This window comes from Bacillus rossius, chromosome 11, assembly GCF_032445375.1.
Source record: "Bacillus rossius redtenbacheri isolate Brsri chromosome 11, Brsri_v3, whole genome shotgun sequence".
Lineage (NCBI taxonomy): Eukaryota > Metazoa > Arthropoda > Insecta > Phasmatodea > Bacillidae > Bacillus > Bacillus rossius.
Window position 1 is genome coordinate 45289633 of NC_086338.1, and position 22639 is coordinate 45312271.

Sequence of the window (22639 nt, forward strand, 5' to 3'; positions counted from 1 at the left end):
CTATTAGTCATTCAGTCGTGCCTACCGGATGGTCACTAGTGCCTACTGGATGGCCACTAGTGCCTAACGAACATTCAGTTGTGTCTACCGGATGGTCACTAGTGCCTACAGGACATTCAGTCATGCCCACCGGATGGTCACTAGTGCCTACTGGATGGCCACTAGTGCATAACTGACATTCAGTCATGTCTACCAGACGGTCACTAGTGCCTACAGGACATTCAGTCATGCCCACCGGATGGTCACTAGTGCCTACTGGATGGCCACTAGTGCCTAACGGACATTCAGTTGTGTCTACCGGGTAGTCACTAGTGCCTACAGGACATTCAGTTGTGCCCACTGGATGGTCACTAGTGCCTACTGGATGGCCACTAGTGCCTAACGGACATTCAGTCGTGTCTACCAGATGGTCACTAGTGCCTACCGGATAGTCACTAGTGCCTACAGGACATTCAGTTGTGCCCACTGGATGGTCACTAGTGCCTACTGGATGGCCACTAGTGCCTAACGGACATTCGGTCGTGTCTACCGGACGGTCTCTAGTGCCGTTCGGACAGTCGGGAAGTCCCTGCCAAACAGTGGGCAGTACCGGGTTTGGCTCTGCCGGCGCAGGGTACAGCTGGACAGCGCAGCACTCGGACAAGCAGCAGTACCTGCAGGTGGACCTGGGTCGCGAGGAGCCCGTGTACGGGGCGGTGGTGCAGGGCAGCCCCCTCACCGGCGAGTACGTGTCGAGCTACAAGGTCCTGCACAGCCTGGACGGCCAGGAGTACAGCTACGTCACCGGCGGGAACAACCAGCCCGTGGTGAGTCCAGGGGGTGGACACTCTATTGGGAGCAGTCGGCCGGTTTTCATAATAGCTTGGACTTCAAGCTATTGTGTTTTATTTATATCTAGGACATAAAGTATTTATTTGGTTCTATTTAGTTTGAACTTTATTAAACCATTTGGATATTTATTTTACGAATAACACACTTAATTTAATAACTTGCAATCTGTTTACCATAAATTAGAAGCATGACGAAACTGCATTCATGTTTGTCATGTTTGTGAAGATTCAATAGTTAAAACTGTGAAATTTATCTGTGTGGACCCCATTACTTGTAAGAATTCCTATGAATTATTTTAACAATACAGTTGTAATTTTCATCATATCAGGGTAAAACCAAGCATTAAAAAAATCTCAAAACTGAACTGAAGGCCCCCTCTAGTGTCCTGGCCCATGGGATTTTGCTCCCCCTCCCCCTTGTGCCAATGTGACAGCGTAATCACCACAAAGACGCCACAAAACGACGACTGTGAAACTTTGTCCGGGTCATTACTCCGAGGATCTCCCTCCCCGAAGGTGTTCCGCGGGCCCCTGGACGGCAGGCGGCCGGTGGTGCAGATGTTCCGCGACCCGGTGGAGGCGCGCTACGTCCGCTTCGTCCCGGAGACGTGGCACGGGGCGATATCCATGAAGGTGGACCTGGTCGGCTGCGGCAAGGAGCGGCCGCTGACCACCGCCGCCGCCACGCGCGGCTCGTTCCGGCCGTCAACCACGCCCGCCATCGTCACCACGAGCGGGCGGACCAGCCCGGTCCCCCCGACCCACCCGTCGACGCACGTCACGTCAAAGCCCGGTACGCGGGAGCTGCACGCACTAAAAATTGTCCCGTTACACACATTGTCCCGTTACGCGGTGTTCCGTCACGCTCATTGTACGCTTGCGCCGCATCTATCTCTCTCTCTTCCACTCGATTGGAACAGCCATCGATTAGACTTTTTCGAGGCACATTTAAACTTGAAACACTCCCATTCGTTTCCTACTTTTCCTATCATCGTCCCATCCTTACTTGTCCTATCCTATCCACAGACACCGTACTTTCCCAAAACACTGCTTTTAGAATTGTGTTTTCTAACATTACTCATAATACATAACAATTTATATTCTTTGAAGAGAGTCTCTACAAGACATTTTTGAACTGATAGTATCGATTAATCAAACTGGGAAAAAAATATGCTCATCCAGTTGCAAAATAATTTTATTTTTTGTGCATCTAAAATTCAGGTAAACTAATTTTTTTTAAGCTTTTTTTTTAGATGGACAGGTCTTCCAACTGGATGCAAGATGATCAGTGTCAGTGATGGTTTACATTATGTATATATGGTTATATCATTAGAAAAAGGATTTAAGCCTGTGAAGTTTTTTACATTTTAAACGTTCACATTTAATGCATTTAGCTGTTGTTCATATGCAGTTAAGATAGTTTTGTTAGGATTTTTTTTTTTTTTGCAAACACTCTTGTGTTTTAGAGACCCGTTTATTTTGGGTTCATTTAAAGCCTAGCTGAACTTCGAACACTTGAATTTTTTAAGTGAAACTTCTTTCGAGCGGTATGAAAATTCCGATTGCACGAGGGGAATAGTTAGGTGTGTGGTGGGTGAACCGGTAGAGGAGGAAAGTGCGTCAGCGGTGACGCCACTCCAACACATGCACTAGTGGTTGAATGGGAACAAGGCAAGATGCAGAGGAGGTGGGTTAGGTACGTAGCGTAGAATGTTGTATGGTAGTTGTAATGGCCGGAAGGAGAGACAGCAGGGTAGAGGTAGAAATGATGCAGCAGTGATACTACGGCATTCTGGTAGTGCTGCTTGTTTTTATCTACTCCTCAGTTTTTTTTTTTTCAGATAATACTCACATCCTTACTATTCTCAATTATTATTTCTTGTTCAATAAAAAAAATACTAATAATTTATCTCTATCCATACCTAATACGCAAGAAGTTTTCACTTCTGCGCGTGGACTCCGCGCACACATTTTTTTTTTGCGCTGTCTTCAGTTGGTTCACGGTTGTTCCGATATGCCCTCAAGGTTTTCTCTTAACCAATAACAAACCAAACAGCAACTGATGATTGGTCAACTTGCGTACAAGCCGTTCAAGACTTAAATTCCTTCTCTCGAGGACAGCGGTCAACAATGAACGAGTGATCAAGAATTGTGAAAGAGCATTAACATCAAGTCTACGCTGCAGGTCATTGAACCCGCAAATCTTCTCGGTCTCTAGTTATAGACATATTTTTTCCTTCTACCTTTTGACTACCATCACTATTGGCGTTCTTGTTCTTATTAACATTTATTTTTTGATTGTTGAAATTTATGTATTTTAATTTAAACACACTATAAAATTTAATTTAATTTGGACCCGGGTATGTAAATCACGTATTTCTGGGCAGAGTGTTGTCGACCTAACGGCGAGCGTTCCCACCGGTGTGTGTCCCGACAGAAACGTGCGTCGAACCCATGGGCGTGGCGAGCGGGGACTTGCCGTCCAGCCAGATGACCGCGTCCTCGGCGCTCGGCAACGACGCGGCGAGGTACGGCCCCGCCGAGGCGCGGCTGAACCGCGAGCGGGACCTGGATCACGGGGGCGCTTGGGTGCCGGCCACCAGCACGCCAAACGAGTGGATACAGGTGAGCCGCCGCCGCGATCCGCATCCATGCCCACGGGGGGGCCCCAGGGCGGGAAGGGCCTAGGCTAAGAGCACTGGGTCAAAAAAAGAAAAGGGGGGGGGGATACCCCTTGCACGGCATAATGATAATAATAATAATGTGGCTAAGAGCCAGGGTGCCCGCGGACAAGGGGGAAGGTAGTATCTGGCAAACTCCGAAAAATCCCCAGGGAATTGCAAGAGTTGTACCCGCGAAACCTGGAAGATGCAGGGAAATGGTTTTAAATCATCATTCGGGTCTCACGCCGTTACTAAGAGACAAGATTTGTGTGGTTTTTATTTCTAGACCAATTAATTTCGTTTCTGGTGGTATTGTTTTTTATTTTTTGTAATACTTATTCCACCAAAGTAGCGTAAATGCTGCATTTTAAAGATAAAATAATTTGTAGTAAATATGTCTAAAACAGATACATTCAGAACAATAAAAATAAATTGATGAGCATTTGTAGTTTAAAGATGCAAAATCAAAGAAATTATATATCTCTGATGTTTTTTACTAGTTTGACGTATTTAATAAATGATCTTTACATTTTCAAGAATATTTCAAAGAATTTACGGAGAAATTGACAAAATGTTAGTTACCAAACTAGGTCAGTAATTGTTTTTATGCTCGTATGTTCCTTTAATGACTTAAAAACAGTCTAATATTTTTTTTAATCACAAATTCACGTGTAATTAATTTGAAACCAGTCTATTTTCATCATCAGCTAAACATTAGAGAAACAATCAACAAATTATCGTTGTTTTAATTTAATGATTTGATGGATGATCGAAAGTTAAAAGTCATTTACCTGATCTTGATAAATAATATATTGTTTCAAATTTAAATTGAAATAAAATAAATTAAAAAAAATAAAACCATTAAAAATTGAAAAAAATGTAGTTGTTTTATGTTACTGCCTGGCAGCGCTGGCTAGATAGTAGGAAAAAAATATATTGTTTTGTTTGAAATGTGTGATAAGTAGGTACTTATTTAAAATTAAAAAGATATATATATATTTATGTTATTTTGCAAGATTGGGCGATAAGACAGGGAAGAAATGTTCGATTGGCCAGGGAAATGGTCTACTGTAGAGTGAGATCATGGGAACCGTGAAAGTGAAGGGACAGAGAGGAACATAAGCGCTCGTGGTAGTGTGAAACTTGCAGGAGAAATGCCCACAAAACCAGCACCTGTGTGCGAAGGTACTGTCTCAGTGTTTATGCTGGTGGTACCTCAAGAAAATGTGGTACCAAGCATTGAATCTTCACATCCTCGCATGTGTCGCCAGTGACATGAGCACTTGTACATCTGTCTTATTTGTTCCTTAGCAAACGGTTTTCATTCATCAGTGTAGTTCATTTTAATGATATGAAGTTTAAAAAAAAAAAAACGGAGAATACTTGCTCAGGGACAAAAGCGAAACTGGTGAAGCATTAAATTATATTGTGTATTCCTAAACTGGTGGTAAGTGTTTAATGTATGTGTGAAAATGAAGTAAAGAGGTTAAAAGAGGACAGGACACGAAGGAAAAAAAAAAAAAAAAACAGGCAAAACTACAAAAAGTAAATATCACCACTAAAAAAATTTTTTTGCCCGCATGGTGGCCTTCATTGGTAGTGGAGAAGAAGAGTACCTCGTATGTAATTCATCTTTGTCTGAAATGTGTAGTGTTGATGTGTCGCTAACTGGTTCTAATTTGTTTACGTTCAGTTTGACTTCTTGGAGCCTCGGTACTTGACCGGCGTGATCACGCAAGGGCTCGCTGGTGGCCAGAAGTGGGTGGAAGCATACAAGGTGCTCTACAGTCACGACGGGCAGACGTGGAACCCTGTTACCAACCAAGATGGGATCGAAAGGGTAATTCAGCTGATTGTGTTGTATCACGTGTGGTTTAGCTCGTGGATCACAAGCCCATGACGTGACCACATGAGTCTCGTATTTAATCAGTGCTGCCAACTTTCAGCCACACCCATCAGTAATCACTGGAGACATGATTTTGTAGTTTTTATTTTTTAGGCCAATTTTGTTTTTAATGCAGGAGATTTCTGTGTTATTGTTTTTATTTTTATGAACTCTGTTTATTTATAAAGATAGCACCAGTTTCAACAAATATTACACGGAATTGTCCAATGATACTTACTTCACTAAAACAGTATTATCATTTTGAGTGATACATGATGTAGTTATGTAAAAAATTAGTTTCAAATAACAAATGCAATATTAAAAAAAAGGCAATTTTTTCCATTTTATTTATTACATAAATTTTGGTACTAACTCCATGCTAAATATTTTACATTCATTGAATTTAACATCTTAAAAAAGATTATGTTTTTATTAATCTTGAGTTGCATTTTGAATAAATATGTTAATTTTTGTTGCATTTCGGTTCTATAATATGGTGTAATCAGGGGCGCAACAACTAAATTTCCAAAGGGGGGGCAAAATACCTTTTTGTAAAGAATCATCGATCCCCCCAAGTGATGCGGGGTGCGGGGGCGGGGCGGGGGGGATCCTCCCCCGTTAAAATTTGTATTTCAAGGTGGAAAATGGTGCTATTTAAGCAGTTTTATAATCTAAAAATTGATTACATAGCACTTTCTTTGCCCCAGTTTGCCCCCACTTCAAGGTTTCAGAGGGGGGGCAAAATACCCTTGCCCCCTTCCCCCCCCCCCCCCCCTGTTGTTGTGCCCCTGGGTGTAATAACTTGCGTTTCAGAGTTATATGGCATATTGACATGATTTTCAGTGTGATCTCGGTTTTATCACATTTCACCATATGAAGTGTTGAACTGTGTGTTCTGTGTTTTACAACTTTCTCTGCGTGCGTATGTTCGCACTCAGGTTTTTCCGGCAAATTTTGACGGCGACACTGAGCAGACAAACCACTTCAGGAACACCATTCGAGCCCAGTACCTCCGAATAGTTCCAGTGATGTGGCACAACGCCATCGCAATGAGGATCGAAGTCCTGGGGTGCTTCTTTCCGTACCGTAAGTACCAGGCTTTCCACTGCCGTTAGGAAGTTTAGTGAGCAAAATACCTATCTGTGTGTTATCTTTGTAGTCTGCATATTTATTTTGGTTTTTTTATTGATTTTTCTGGGAAGCCTTATTTTTGTCAGTTTAGTACCTGTTTTTTTATAGAAAACCATTAAGGGAATATACCGTATTTATACTAATTTAATGTAATGCTGAAATGAAAATCAAAAACTTGTATCTTGCCATTTGTAATACCTTAGTTGAAAAACTACGCATCTGGCTGTAAACTGCGTCACTCTTGCCAATTTAGTTTGGGGCTTCCTGAACCACTGCACAGGCGTGACAGACGAGGTGACAGAAAAACTGGAACTTTTGGCAAACGAATCAAAATAGAATACATGCAATAACACAAACTTTATTGACAGTAATTGAACTATTACAACTTGCCTTTTAAGGAACAACAATCCAAATTATCAATTTCTGAAAATTACATCCTGCAGATGGCATCCTTGTCTACGTATACATTCTTCTAATCTGTTGTTCAGGTTCCCCATTTATCGCTGCAACATCTCAACTGGGATACCACAAATTTCATCTTAAATTCATCCCTTGTCCTTGGCCGAGTCGTATAGACCCCCGACTCTTGGGGTAGCACCACGAGAAAAATCACACACCAATAAATCCACTCGCACCTCAGTACGTAATTTTCAGAAATTGATAATTTGGATTGTTGTCCCTTAAAAGGCAATTTGTTACAGTTCAATAACTGTCAATAAACATTTTTGTTTGTTGCATGTAATCTATTTTTATTTTATTTTTTGCTAAAAGTTCCCGTTTTTCTGTGTCACCTTGTACTTGGAATGTTGTATGAGGGAGAGCATGCAAATGGAGTTGGTCCAGGGATCGTTTTGATTGTCTTCTCTGTGGCTACTCGGGACAACCCTCTTTCACCCTCCCAAGCAACCACTCATCACTGTGAATCACCGACCAACCATTGTGTATCACCGACCACTGTGCATAACCACATTCTTTGCTTTCTGAACAACCACTTTTGAACTACAGCCATAAAAAAACAAAATTTATTTTCCTACTGCAGCTTGGTATTTCAAAAGAGGCCTTGCAAACCATTCTACTGATTAAAGTTGGTACCAGAAAAGGTCTAGTAAATATGGAATAAATTAAAATTAATAATTAATTTTCAAGAGCTATTTACTTGATTTTTGGTTTACACTCCATAGTCTCATAATCAAAATTTTTTGGGTAGATACACCAAGTGCATAACAATAGTTAGTAAATAAACTTTGCTAATTTTAAGTATTGTATCGTTAAGCGTGCTAGCTAAGAAATTTTTCTTCGCAGCTGAAGTTTCTTCCACCCCGTCCGCGGGCACAACCACCCCCACCGCGCCGACGGGCCCCACTCCCTCGTGTCAGCTCTGCCCCACGCTGCCGCGAGACTCCGTGGGCGCCGACAAGTGCAACTGCTCCAACCGTCAGAGCTGGGACGGGGAGAAATGTGTCGCCACGGTGGAATGCCCGTGCTTCGTCGGCAGCCAGTCGTGAGTTCCTGTTCTGCTTGTAGCTTAGCCATTTTTTAATGTTCCCGTTTGCCATTCCAAGTTTTAAAAAAAGTAGGAAAATTGGCATTCATGTATTTTTCCTATGTATTTTATAATTTATTTATGAATGGTGATCAGCACAAAGGCTTGTAGGATTGGAATCAGACCTGCTACTGCACTAATTTTAGCCACAGCTTCTCTTTTCAACACTATGGTATACGCTAAGCACTGTTGTCAACGAAATGAAAAAGATAACACTGCATTATGGGATGGCCTCCTTGACACCTAACCGTGAATGAAAACAGCCATAGGTTTTAAAAAAGAAAATCACTGTCAAGAAGTAACACTTTATTTACATTATTCTTGGCCACATTTAATTTTTTTGCATTGTCTTGTTATTTTTTTTTTTAATTGAATAAAAGCCAGGATTGTTTTAAATGCAGCGAGACAACAAATAAAAATGAAGATATTCTGGTTAATAGGTTATAAGTGAAATCTAAAAATTTTTAAAATTTTTAAAAAGTTATTTTTTTGGCTTTCAGTTTATAAGTTAATAAGTATTATATATAAGTTTTCTCACTAGTAATTATCTTGTACTAAAGAGAAATAAAAACTACTTTTGTAAAAAATGATAGGAAAATAATTGTAATGAAAATTTATTTTATTACTTTAGTGTAAAACTTAAAACATATTCACATTAACATAATAAATATTTTGGTGAAATTACTCATGTAGTCATGTGTTAAGATATATTTTAACCTAAGTTGGCTAATAATAAATATTATATGATTAATGCTAATTACAGCAAAAATAATACCATGATTTGTCAGAAGCAAATGAACACCACTTTCGACACCTTTATTGCCACCCTTAACAGCAGTAGCATGACTACTGACCTTAACAAGGTTAGCTTTTAAAATTGTTTGAATTAATTTTAGTTTTAAAGTTGTACTGCAATATATTCCTTTAGGAATGTGCTTAAATCTGTCTCTTCTTGTTTGTATTTGTAGCTTATGAATTCCAGTTGTTTGAATAGGGAACTGATTCAGTCCATTTTAAAACACTAGACGAACAAAAAAAAGTCTCACAACCATCCTCAAATATAAATAAAGCGGGAAATTAATATTTAAATTACACCTTACCTAAACTAAACTTACTTAAAACTAATTTTTTTAAGTATTTATTTTATTAACGTGACTTTATTTCCACAAAATACAGAACAGGAGGAAAAGTGGTTTATTTATCAAAAATAAATTCAATTAAACCATTTTTACTTAAAGGAGTGTTTTTTTTTTTTTTTTAAATTTGTTTACTATGTGCAGAATATTTTGAGCATTGCTAAAACCTAGCGATGAAAACCATTCATGCTTACTATGTACAGAATATTTTGAGAATTGCGATGAAAACCATTCAAGCCTGGTTCCAGCTGTTGCCCAGTGGCTTTCAGAAGCATGGCTGGTATTACAGGTACCAGCCTGGAGCGATGTTCTTCTCGGAGACATGCGAGCAGTGCATGTGTACTCTGGACGGCATCACTCGGTGCGAGAGCAGGATACCCTGCGACCACTGCGGAGATGTGAGTCGGTACCTTCTGGGGAGCTTGTAGGCCTTCTGGGCAGTTTGTAGAACTTTGTGTATAATGTTTGAATGAAACCTCGGATATCTTGTAGAACCTTTCGAGTGGCTTGTAGATCTTGTTGCGGGTAGGCTGGTTGGAACCAGACTTTCAAGGCAGCTTGTCTGAACAAGATGCTTCCGGATATCTTGTTGAAAACATACCTTTCTGGTTAACTTGTTTCAACAAAAATTTGGAAACACCTCTTGGGAAAGTGACTAAAATAAATTTCATACATACATACATACATACACACATGCATATATATGTATATATATGTATACACACATACAGTGGCATAGCCAGGATTTGTGTATGGGGGGATGTTAAGAAGCATGGCCCCCCCCTCCCCGTAATAAAGCGGGGGGTCCGGGGGTCCTCCCCCGGGACAAATTGGATTTTAAGGGTGTAAAATAGTGTTATTTTAGCAGTTTTTGGTACTTAAATTAAAATATTGTAATGGTAAAAATTTTATTAATTTTAATATGAAATTTGTTTGAGTGATGAATAAGAAATTAATTAAAGATTTAGTGCTAAAGGGGGGGGGGGGGGGTTTGAACCCCTAACCCCCCCCCCTGGCTACGCCCCTGCACACATACATACATATATATATATAGTACATTAATCTTTTTTTTCCCCGTGGCTCGCAGGACTTGCAGAGCATGGTTACGCCCTCGTGCGGGTGCGTCTGCAAGCCGTGTCCCCCCGACACCAAGCTCTGCCCGACCAGCAACGTGTGCGTCCGCGAGCTGCTGTGGTGCGATGGTGTGGAGGACTGCCCTGATGACGAGAGGAGCTGCCCCACCACCACCCCTGTGCCCTCCACCCGCGTCGCCACGCGCGAGACGACCCTCCCCACCACTGTGCCTCCCCTGGAGACCACGGCCGCCACCCCGTCCCACGTCGAGACCACCCCGGAGAAAGAGCACACGGTGCCGACTGTCGCAGCCACCCCTCCGACGCCGCTTGAAACCACGACCACCGGTAATCCATAACCGTATACAAGAATAATGTCTGTGTTTTTTTATGACGTTATGACTCCTGTCTCTGTCTCGAAACCATGCTGCTTATTTCCTTTTCTTGTCGTAACCATTTAGCAAGACAGTATCTTGCATTTTATGTTTACCGTGTTTTCTCGCATAATCGTCGCAGATTTTATTCTAAAATCAAGTTTGAAAAGTAGGGGTGCGATCATTGTGCGGAAAAAAAATTTTTGTTAGGTAAAGTTATTCATAAAAACAAATCCCGTTCATGGAAAGTACGTTTATTTAAAAAAAGGCGGAGTATACAAGAGCACGCCAAACAATCTATATTAATAATTCCTTAAACAAAAACCTTTCTTCAACTTTAAATAGAAAAACCAAAACCAAAACTCTAACGCGAACGCGTGAACTAACGTGTCGTATTGTACACACTTGCCACGAAAGAATGCGGGCTATCAAATGTAGTTAACTCGGCACCTGACAGAGAGCGCGCGAGTTGGATCCAATCGGCGAGATATCGATATTCGACTACGTGCGCGCGCTCTACGGGAAGCAACATAACCAAACATGAATGATGCGCTGGCTACATTTTTATAAGCGGTACGCCGCGGTAACACAGACAATCAGATAAAGGAAATACCGTTTAAAAACGTCTTTAAAAGACCATTTACATGTCAGACAACTTTGTATTTCCGTTAATTAAATAAATAAGTGGTAATGACCGAAATTAAATTTTAGATTATACCTACACCGCGGCGCCGCAGACGATCAGATAAAGGAAATAACTTTTAAAAATGTCTTTGTAAGAAAATTTACACACCAAACAACGTCATATTTTTTCATTAATTTATTAAGTAAGTGGTAATGAACGAATAAATATTAGATTTATACTTTAAAATACATTGTTTTATATGGAAAAGATACCTACACAAAGCGTTCGGCATCTACTAGCGGGACCAAAAACATCATGCGACTTTTACGCGAGAAGTTTTTTTATCCCAATTTTGACAGCCAAAAATATGGTTGCGACGATTACGCGCGTTCGACGATTCTGTGATAAAACATGGTATTCTCAAAATATCACACAGCAAATGCAAGATAGCTATTGGAATAAATTGAAAGAGAATTTCCTTAATTATGTATTGTAATGAAATGACAAGAAAATTAAATAAAGTGAGACTTGACCATAACTGATTTTTTTTTGGTGACTGAACAAAGGAGAAAATTGCTATCTCGGAGCAATGGATGTTGGTCGTTCTGCAGTGTTTTGTGGCCTTACAAAGTAAGAACCACTGTAGTCAGTTTTGACACAATTTTTTTTGATCATCAACAGAAAGCCTTGCCTTAATTCCTCCAGTATGGGGTTCGTTACTACCTTAATGCCTTCTTGAAGAGATGTAAATCACATCACATCATTACCCTAGGTTATCTTTGATGATTGAGATGCAACTAGGAGTTTTGATGACTGTAATTTGCCATACTTGTTTTGGCTTTTTTTTTTGTTGTGTTGACCCAATGCTTTGATCTTTTTTTTTTTTTTTTTTTAAATAATTGTATTATTATTTTAAAATAAGGGTAGATGTAATGAAGTTTTTGCATGTCTAGGGCTGCCTCCTTGTCCTGAGCTTACCTGCCCTCCTGGTTACAAAGCCAGAATCGTCCAAGGTACAAAAACGAAGACGAGTCCTTTCAAGAGCTCCAGAAAGAAGACGTACAGTTCGCTGGGGAAATATAAAGGTATCCTATGCTTAGGGCATAAATCTTTTTGTATAAGACATAGTTTGAGTACACGAAAGGTCACCTCCTCATTGTCATCATCATCATCATTGACTGCTTCCAGCCACCATTCCTCCTTTACTCTGTTCCATCTCCTCTTGTCTGCACTCCTTTAACTACCTGTCTGCTCTTCCCACCTTCTCCTTGGTCTTCCTTGGGCTCTTTTTCTTGTGTACTTCAACTCCATAATTTTCCTAGGTAGCCTCCCTTTTATCTTTTCCCATTCTCTACACATGGCTGTACCATCTCGTCCTTGCTTTTTTTCATTGATATGGCCGTACCATCTCCTTATTTCTTTTTACATTGATCTCATTCAAGTCCTGTACTCCTGCTCTTGCTTGCAATATCTCATTCCTGATTCCATCTCACCTCGTAACTGCCAACATCTCCTCATAAACTTCATACCTGTTGCTGTGATCTTCCCAGCATCTCTCTTATCTACAGTCCAAGTCTCTACTCCATAAGTGACTATGAGCACATAGTTTTCACATTAATGGCACCTTCTTCTTCCATACCAAATATCTCACACACCAGTAAAAATCATATCCTTGTTGTCCTTTCTCTTGTTTTTGCCCTCTCCTTCCAATACACTTCGTAGACACTTAAAGGTGTCCTTATGTTTCAACTTAACACCATCAAATTCAGTTTAGAATATGTACTTATAGTTGCTCTGTTTTGAAGGCACGTGCAGTTGTAACATTGTTTTTTAACAAGTTGGCAGCAATTTATCTATTTCATTTGTTTACCTTACACCACCCAGAAATTAATAGTTCATAATTAAATTTTACTTTTAATGCCAGCATTTTACTATCCCTTTAATTTGTATTTATTGGCATAGCTCTTACGTTATCATCACTTTGCATCGACCACATCTTGGTTTACATGACTGAAAATTTTTTTTCCAATAAATACTTGAATACAGGACTATTGTAAAAGTTTCTGTTTTGCGGTTTGGTAGTTATGATGGGAAAATACAGTAATTTGGTTTCAGATGTGCCAGCACAAAATGCTTTTTTGTCAAATGTTTCTGTCCTGCCATTTTCTCAATAACATATTACGTTATTTTTGTCCATAAACTTATTTTCTCTTATAAAACCTTGTATTTTAAAGTTGGAATGTATTTTTTTCTGATATTACCGCTTTCTTATTTAATTAACAGATGTACGAAGTTGTCTGATGTATAGATTTTCTGCGTTAGTTCCAGTTCACGATTGGGTCACAGTTTTTAGTTTTCTTTTAAAATTGAATGTTTTTGGAGCATTACTTGTTAATTTTATTGTGTGGCGTGATTTTATATGCTCTACTTTTTGATTAAACATATTTTCCATGCGATAGTAATTTTTTTTATGAATAACTTTACCCCAGAAAAAAAATGCATTTCTCGCATAAAAATCGCACCCCTACTATTAAAACAAGGTTTTAGTATAAAATGTGTGATGATTATGCAATAAAACACGGTGTTTATAAATTGGGAAGGGCAGTCACCTGGGTTGATATCACTTAGCAATGTCTGTTCGTTTGCTTCTCCCGTCAGGTGTCCGCAAGGTGAAGGGCGGCTCCCTGCCTCCCCCGGGGAAGACCATGGTGCAGATCTGCCCCCGCGTCATATGCGACCCCTTGCCGAAGGAGTGCTCGAAGCAGCCGACCTGCCAGAGAGGGACGTACCCCGTGGCGTCGGGCTACATCCCCAACGGGCCCAACAGCATGTGCTACCAGTACACTTGCGAGGCCTACCCGGCGGTGTGCAACGTCACGGGCCGCACGGTCGTCACCTTCGACAGCACCGAGTACCATTACGACTTCTGCGACCACGTGCTGGCCCGGGACACGGAGCACAACAACTGGGCCGTATACGGTATTGCTAGAGGAAACTTTTTTTTTTTCATTTCCAGGCCAATTTCGCTTTCCAAACACGAGATCTCTGTGTTATTCTTTATATTTTTTTTTATGAATTCTATTTAAATTCTATTTCATAAAGATAATCATCGAGGTCTCCATATAATTAGAGCGATCAGGTTTTTTTTTTTTTTAATCAGAAATGGACGATTCTGCAAATTTTTGGGTCGAGTCAAGAAGAGTTGAGTTCAGTAATAAAACCGAGCAGAGCCAAGTTCCATCCAAACTACAAATTTTTTAATTGAGTCAAGTCTAGTTATTAAAAATTGAGCCAAGCTTGGGCTACAAAAATTCTTGTAACACTGCTTGTGTTCATCTACTCCTCAGTTTTCGTAACGGCTAATGATTTACGCTACCGTATTTTTTAAAGTTTTATTTAAAGTATCTACAATTTATTAATTCGTTTGGAAATGTAATTGGTTTGTGCATTTAACTTCATAATTATTGTTTATTTTTATATGAATAGTGTAGTTGAAAATGTAAAAAAGACCTATAGACTTAAGAGGTTAGCTTTATAACTGTAATTTACTAATTTATATTTGGTATGTGAACACTTTAATTTTAAATGTCAAAAGACTTATAGGCTTGTGAGATAGACTTTATAAGTGTAATTTATGTTTGATTGGGGGCATAAGCAGGTAGGAGGTATTATCAAAGGAAACATGGGAATAAACCGCCAAAAAGTGCCATTGAACAGATGCGTGTATACGGGGCTTAGATAAGGGCATTTTTTTCATACCCGCATCCTTACTTATCTCAGTTATTATCTCTTGTTCAATTAAAAAATACTAATAATTTATCTCTTTCTATACCTTAAAAGTAAGAAGTTTCACTACTGTCACTTGTATACTTCATGCACACATTTTTTTTAGTAGATGTTAAACTTTATTTTTTAAGATTCTATTAGTTTTTTTTTTTTTTTTGTTCCCTAGTGTACAAGGATTGTTCAACATCAGTATTGTGTTCAGCATTCATCACTGTCATTCATGATGCGCAAGAGATAAAACTATATAGTGATCAGCGAGTTGGCATTGATGGCCATACTTATAATGCAGACCAGGTATGTATGTATGTATGTATGTATGTATGTATGTATGTCTGTCTGCAATCCTCAAATATGGCTTTTTAGATATTAATATTAATCATGAATTTTAAAGGTGATTTATTAAAATTATTAATAGAATCTTAAGTACTGAAGTAATTTTTTGTACCCAATAGTTAAGGGCTGGAAAAATTAGCATCTGTTTATTTCCAAAATTAGGGTCTGTTATTTTTATAATTAGCATATATTATTTTGAATTTACCTTTCTTCATGCACTTGTTTAAAACTTAATAATTGCATGCTAAATGTTTGAAAAGCATCTACAAATAACACTCTACGTATTTCAGTTTTGTACAAATAACAATTTGTTCATACTTTTCTAGATTAAAACATAAAAAATACTATTGCTCATTTTACTCAAAAAATTGGGAGCAAACATTAAGTCACAATGTTAAATCATAGCAATTTACAAATCAACTGGATTAATTAGTTTGAGCCTATATTTTGAAGTTATCTCGGATGCATCACAGACACACTTCAACATCATGAAGCACGCTGGTTAGGAAAACTAGTGTAGAGAATGATAACCAGAAAATTGCCTCATGGGTCAAGTGAATGCATGTACCTATAGTACTACAGTGGTCACTTATGCTCCCGTTATTAGCTAACCATAAACCTTTCGCTCGTGATATGAAAAAAATCTGTCTGGTGGAGAAATTGTGTTTGTGAATGAACTGAAGTGCTGATAAGTTTTATTGACTAACATACATTAAAATAATTTAATTATGCATATGCATGTATGTATGCAATATCCAAAGCATAAGAATAAGATAAATCATGTCACCGATAGTCTAAAATACAGGGTTGTTTCTTTCTATGTGTGAAATGAGATATTTTGTTCAATTGTTCAATAATTTTGAAAACCATTAAAATATGTGTAGCAGATATGTGGCATTTTATAGAGGTTATTTTCATATTTTACAAATTATTAACATTTGAAACTAATTTAGCTGAAAACAAGCAATTATGTATTTATAAAAATAGTTAGAATAACAATTTTGTTGTAAATAAGCAAAAAATAACATTTAAAGAGTAAATTAGAAAAAAAAATAGTGTCCATAACAAGATGCTAATTTGTCTGGCCCCTTTGCATAGTACATAGTATTACCACGCAAGGCACCCCGCAAACATGTTCATTATTGTTAAAAGTTACATGAACAAATTTTGTGAAGCCTGGTGAGATGATAAATAATGACCGATTAAAATAGTTTGGTGTTACCTAAAATATTAATTTTTATAATCATATATTTATTTAAATGTTGTGTTTTTATTTAGTATGGCTTAGGTATTTTTTAATTTTGATTCATAATTTTTGTAAAACTTTATGAAGATTTGTTACCAAAAGTTTGCTATAACTTTGAATTGAGCAAATAAAAAAAAATGGTTATCACCACCACTTTTATTTTTACATCAGTTTTATGTGAATTTATAACTATTAAACTATTTCATATCAATTGGTTCAGAACTTTAGTGTTAGGAGAAAAGTTAGACAAATTAATAATTTTAATTAATTTGTATAAATGTCAACTTACTAAAAATAATAATTTTGGCGCCACAGGTTTGGCAATACTGTGAGGGTTCAAAAATTTTGTCAAGAGAGTACAGTGGTAATGTAATTTTTGTACAGATGTATGTTTTAGAAACTTCACCTCATTTGGTTTTTCAGGTGCAGAACATGGAATATCAAGACTACGCAATTTACAAAGTTGGAGATTCTCTGCATATGATCTCCTTCACTTATCTTTTCTGGGTCACCATTAACTCGCAGGCCAATGTGATGGTTGGGGTAAGATGAATTTTCAACTATCGTGTATCTAAAATGGTAGATAGACATTAGCAAAAGTGTTCGCAGCCTGGTTATTTTAGAACACGCTCAGAAGGAAAATACATTTTTAAGCAGATGTGTGAACTACCTTTAAGAGAGCTGATTCTGCCAGTAAAACTTCACAACACAAAAACCGCACAAATATTATAAGTTTTTTTTTTTTTTCCAGTGGTGGGTCAGATCCAATTTTCTTGAATCAAAATCTCAAATTCAAATCACAAAGAGTACCTCAAATTCATATCTATGTCTCAGGAGTTAAAAATAAATGGATGTAAAAAATTTCAAGGATATATTAACACAAGTGTTGAAGCAATTTACACATATATATTTTTTTTAACTATGTTTCTTGAACCAATACTTATTATAATTTTATTTACATAATAACATAGTAGTGGTTTCAAAACACAATTTTTCTTTATAACTGCTGCTTGCTGTTTTAAAAGAAGCCATGTAAACCACTCATACTGATGAAAATGGCATCAGAATAGCTATCTTATACCGTAGAAAGAGCCAATGTTGAACTGATTACTGTGTTTTGTTTTGCGAGTAAATAATAACATTGTAAATTGTGTGCTAGTTTTTATAGACGAAACTGACAAAGAGTAGCTTCCGGCCTCTTCTCTGTTTGCGGCAAAGGGTTGGGTAAAAAAATAAAATATAAAGGAGTACGTAAAAGGATACAAGGGTATAAAAATAGCATTCTTCTCATGTGTCTTGTTAGGAAGTGGAATTGGATGGATCGTAAATATTTGGAGGGAGGAGGGGGTGAGCCACCTCACACCCTCCCCGTAGTAAACAGACAAAAGAAGAGCAGAGAGTCAACGCCAGTGTCCTATTTCTTACTTGCCAATATGCTTAGAAAAGGAACACTTCACTTGTATCCACGGAACTCTATAGTCAGGTATATGGTGCTGCGACCATACGCAGGGGCTACCCTTACGGTGTGAAAATGTTAGATTTTTTTTTTTGCCTAAAATTAAGGGTGTGAACCATACGAAGGGCCGGTGGCCCTTCTGCGGGGAGATACAGTAATACCATTTTGACCAAAAAGAAAAACACTTGGAAAAAAAAAATGTAATATATTTATGGAACGCTGAAATGGTCTGTGATTGTGACAAATGGATGCTAATTTTTTTTTGTAAATGGTTTTACTTTTTTTTTTCCCCCCCCCCCCTCCTTTAAAAAATTTGGTGTCACATCCGCATCTCTCGCAACTGAACAGGTGGAAGGCTCGCTGTTTGGTCGTGTGGACGGGCTGTGTGGCTTCTTCGACGGCTTGCTGGAGGACGACAAGAGAAAGTCTGACGGCTCGCTGGCTCACACGACGAAAGAGTTCGGCAACAGCTGGGCCCGCAACAACAACTCGGAAGCCTGCCGTCCCGAGACGTGCCCCTTGGAGACGAGGGAGAAGGCTTTCAAAATGTGCTCCGTAGTGAGGTGAGGGCGATGAAGAGTTTTTTTTTTTTTCATCTTTCCACACGTCTATAGTTTATTTGTGTTTATCATTTTCACAGAACACTTCCTTTTGTTCGTACAGAAAGCAATCTTTATTTTCCACCAGAAGGTCATGCATTCACTTGCAAAATAGTCAATTGTATCCACAGGATTGTCCACATACGAGTCACCACAATAGTCCCGCATCTCACAACCAGTTAACTTGCTGAAAATCAGCAGAACCGAGAAATGGGATGATACATCATTAATATATGGTGTTTATACACCACAGCTTGCTTTAATATTTTGGCCATTCGAGGTGTGTAAAGCAATGTGGTGGAAAAAACAATGTTTTTTTTTCATTCATATAGGTTTTTACTACATCATAATTTGATTCCTTTTACAATTTAGTATCCAGAACATGCTCTACTTTTCAAAATATTGGTTTTTCATTAACACATGTTTTCTCGTAAATAGTGAAACACTATTCTATCAGAAGGGGCATCTTAGGCTGGTGACATTAGTGATTTTACTATTGTTGAATGAACCTATTGTTAGGGAAAATTAGCATCTTGCTATAGATATAATTTTTTTTGCTAATTTACACTTTAGATGCTATTTTTTGCTCATTTCCAACATAAATGATATTTTAGCTAATTTTGTAAATAAATGCTCTATTTCAGCTAAATTAGTTTGGAATGCCCATAATTTGTAAACGTATCCTTTATAAAATGCCACGTAACTTCTATGTATTATTTAAAGTTTTCAAAACTGTTGTACAAAATATATATTTCTTAGAAAGAAACAACCCAGTGTTTTAGACTTTGTGACCTGTCTCACCTTATATTCATTCTTTTCAGTTGGGTCTATGACACATGTGCATGTATGATCAAATTATTTTAATTTATGTCTGTCACATAAGACTTATCAGCATTCCAGAAAGTTGTACGGTTGGCTAACAAGATGAAAACACTTGCATTTATCTCTAGCGGGAGTGTGAAGCCCACCACGGCAGTGCTACAGGTACTTGGCACTCCCCAAATATCACACTTGACCCATGTCGTGGATTTTCTTGTTACAGTTCTCTACGCTAGTTTTCGTAATCAGCGTGCTTTGTGACATTGCCATGACTCTTAGATAAAGTCAAGTTACATTATATCGGAAATAACTGAAAAATAAAAGGGCCAACGATTTTTTTTTTGTGTATTATTCTATCATTTAAACCTGTGACTCAATGTTTGCTAGCATATTGCACTACTAATTTTTGAAGTAAAATAAGTTTTTTTTTTTTTTGTGGTTTTGATGTACAAAGGCATGGAAAAAATGTTTTTTGTGCAAAACTGAAATAGAGTGTTATTTGTAGATATTTGTATGTATGAATATTTATTTTACAAACATTGAGGAATGTAAATTTTAAGTTTTAAATGAGTTAGTTGTTAGTATAAAAAATGTAATTGTACAATAATGTCAATAATGGATGATAATTTATAAAATAATATGTAGATCCTAATTTACAAAACAATAAATCCTAATTTATAAAATAATAGATTCTAATTTTAAAGAAAATAGATGCTTAATTTCCCAGCCTCTACCTATTATTCCCATGGCAATGGAATTGAATAACCTCCAAAGAAGCCTTCCAATTAATGACAGTTTTTGCCACAATTTTTTTTGTGAAAATTCCAAGTCTTGACCAGACAGTATTCAAACCGATATAGCCGCTATGATAGGCAAGTTTTATAATCCACGTCTTTTTATGTTCATTGGAGAGATTTATTTTATACTTCTCACACCTAAAGCTTAGCTTGCATCCAAGCTAAGCCGAGGAAATTCGTCACTTTTGCAAATATGAATTACTGTATGGTCCTGAATATAAGTGGCTCACATATAAATTGACCTATTGCTTTTTAGTTTAAAATTTGGGGGGAGGGGGGGGGGTGGAAATTAGTGGGGGGAAAAATGATTACTTGCTTACAAGTAGTCTAATGTTCTTGGGAACCTGCTAGTCATATGATTACACAGCTTCAAACATAGATTATCTACAAATTATTTTACAAGTTCGAGTTACACACAAAATACCTAAAAATACATCTTTAAATGGAATTTTGGAACTAGAAACCTAGTGGTACAACTTTACTATTGCAGTTACGATCATTGTCACCATCACTGCAGTTTACACTTTCTTTTCTGCTGGCAACATGTTCATGTCGAACAAACAACTTGTAACTCATCAGTTTCTTTATGTTACTAATGTGTTAATGGACGACTTGAGGTACGCGCCCCCTGACGTCACTGTGTCACGTGACACATGGGGAGAAGTTAGGAACTGTGGGAAACAAAGCAAGCAATCGCTGCTTAATGCTGCTTATGTCCGCTAGGAAGCATTTAATATTGTTCCGTTCAAGCGTCTAATTAAATAAAGGTAGAATTTGGTTTCCGTCCCTCCTTGTAAGAGTTCATATTTTACGCCTTAAAAAGTATTTCACACCAAAATTGTTTGCGGCGTTAAATTTTTAAAGAATACCGTTCCCGGTACTTTTACATTCACATCGCATAGGAAACTAAATCCACCCACGTTACAGTTCAAATGTAAGTAGTCCTAGAACACGCGGGCGTGGGTATGCGTGTGCTTGTGGAGAGAGTGTTTTCTTGCAATTTCTGAAATGCCCCGCATACAAGTTGGGTGTGCAAATTTTCTTTATAAATACCTGACATATTCGGATACTCGGGACAATACGGTATGTACCGTGTTTGTGTTTTGCAATAAAAAAAAAGGCCGACTGGATTCCCTGTCTTAACAATGTTGGTTAGGACTATTGTGATAGATCAAATCACTTGTGTCCTACCAAAGCGATCCAAGTTCAGTACTGAATGAGGGCCATAATCTGTATCTTCACCATTCTCGGAGGACGTCGCGCATGTGTTCATTCCGTAAAGGCATTATTTTCATCTAGTCACCCCTCATCGTTTTTTTAACGATCCAGACGTCAAAGATGTCAAGCTCTGATCCTATCTTGATTCCGTTAATTGATTGTGCGTGCGTGTTCCAGGGAGAAGCCACTGTCCCTGTGCAAGGACAGGGTCAAGGTGGACCAGTTCGTCGCGCGGTGCGTCCAGTCTGTGTGCAGCTGCCTGCTGTCCAACAGCTCGGACGCGGACTGCAAGTGCAAGGCGCTCGCCAACTTCGTGACGGACTGCCAGATGGCCGACAGCGGCGTAGACCTGTCCTCGTGGAGAGTCGCGCACGACTGCCGTGAGTGCCCGTCCCTTCCCTCCCCTCCCCGCCTGCCGTCAGCGGTCCATACCCAACTTCCCACGATGGCTGTGGCCAAGAATACACGGGGAACAGGGGCGTAGCCGGGGGGGGGGGGTATTTAGGGGTTCAACCCCCCCCCCCCCCTTTTAGCACCAAATCATTAATAAATTTCTTATTCATCACTCAAACAAATTTCATATTAAAATTAATAAAATTTTTACCATTACAATATTTAAATTTGAGAACCGAAAACTGCTAAAATAGCACTATTTTACACCTTAAAATCCAAATTTTCCCGGGGGAGGACCCCCGGACCCCCCCCCCCTCCCCGCTTTTATGCGGGGGGGGGGGGGGGGGGCATGCTTCTTAACACCCCCCCATACACAAATCCTGGCTACGCCACTGACGGTGAATTGCAATAAAATCAAAAAGCATTTCACACTGCACCGTTCAAAACACAGTGAAGGACTGGACTGTGACCAAAATTCAGGAAATTAAATTGGCGTTTCAACAACAAGGGAAAGGAAATAAACGCAATGGCTTGTGAGACCGTACCGTAAGCTGTTGCGAGTCTGGTTGCTGGAGACAAGATTTAATGGTGTTGTTTTTAGGGCAATTTTGTTTTTGAAACGATGGCACAGTTTTCAACAAATACGTCACTTGAATGTTTCATGATACTTATTTCACCAAAACAGTGTTGTTTGATTAATTCATGATGCTCTTTTACAATTACAATAATTTA

General features: G+C 38.6%; 1 protein-coding gene across 4 annotated transcripts in view; it reads left to right on the forward strand.

Annotated features, from left to right (window-relative positions):
* The window catches only part of LOC134536901 (hemocytin), a 154636-nt gene that overhangs the window by 94100 nt on the left and 37897 nt on the right, over positions 1–22639 (forward strand). For all 4 annotated transcript variants that reach the window (XM_063376975.1, XM_063376978.1, XM_063376977.1 and 1 more), the window contains 14 exons: positions 613–806; positions 1347–1623; positions 3268–3455; positions 5187–5333; positions 6317–6464; positions 7812–8010; positions 9478–9586; positions 10276–10609; positions 12214–12345; positions 13919–14239; positions 15213–15340; positions 17049–17168; positions 18430–18644; positions 21692–21894. In XM_063376975.1, coding sequence (XP_063233045.1) covers positions 613–806; positions 1347–1623; positions 3268–3455; positions 5187–5333; positions 6317–6464; positions 7812–8010; positions 9478–9586; positions 10276–10609; positions 12214–12345; positions 13919–14239; positions 15213–15340; positions 17049–17168; positions 18430–18644; positions 21692–21894 — 2715 coding nt within the window. The remainder of the gene's footprint in view (positions 1–612; positions 807–1346; positions 1624–3267; positions 3456–5186; positions 5334–6316; positions 6465–7811; positions 8011–9477; positions 9587–10275; positions 10610–12213; positions 12346–13918; positions 14240–15212; positions 15341–17048; positions 17169–18429; positions 18645–21691; positions 21895–22639) is intronic.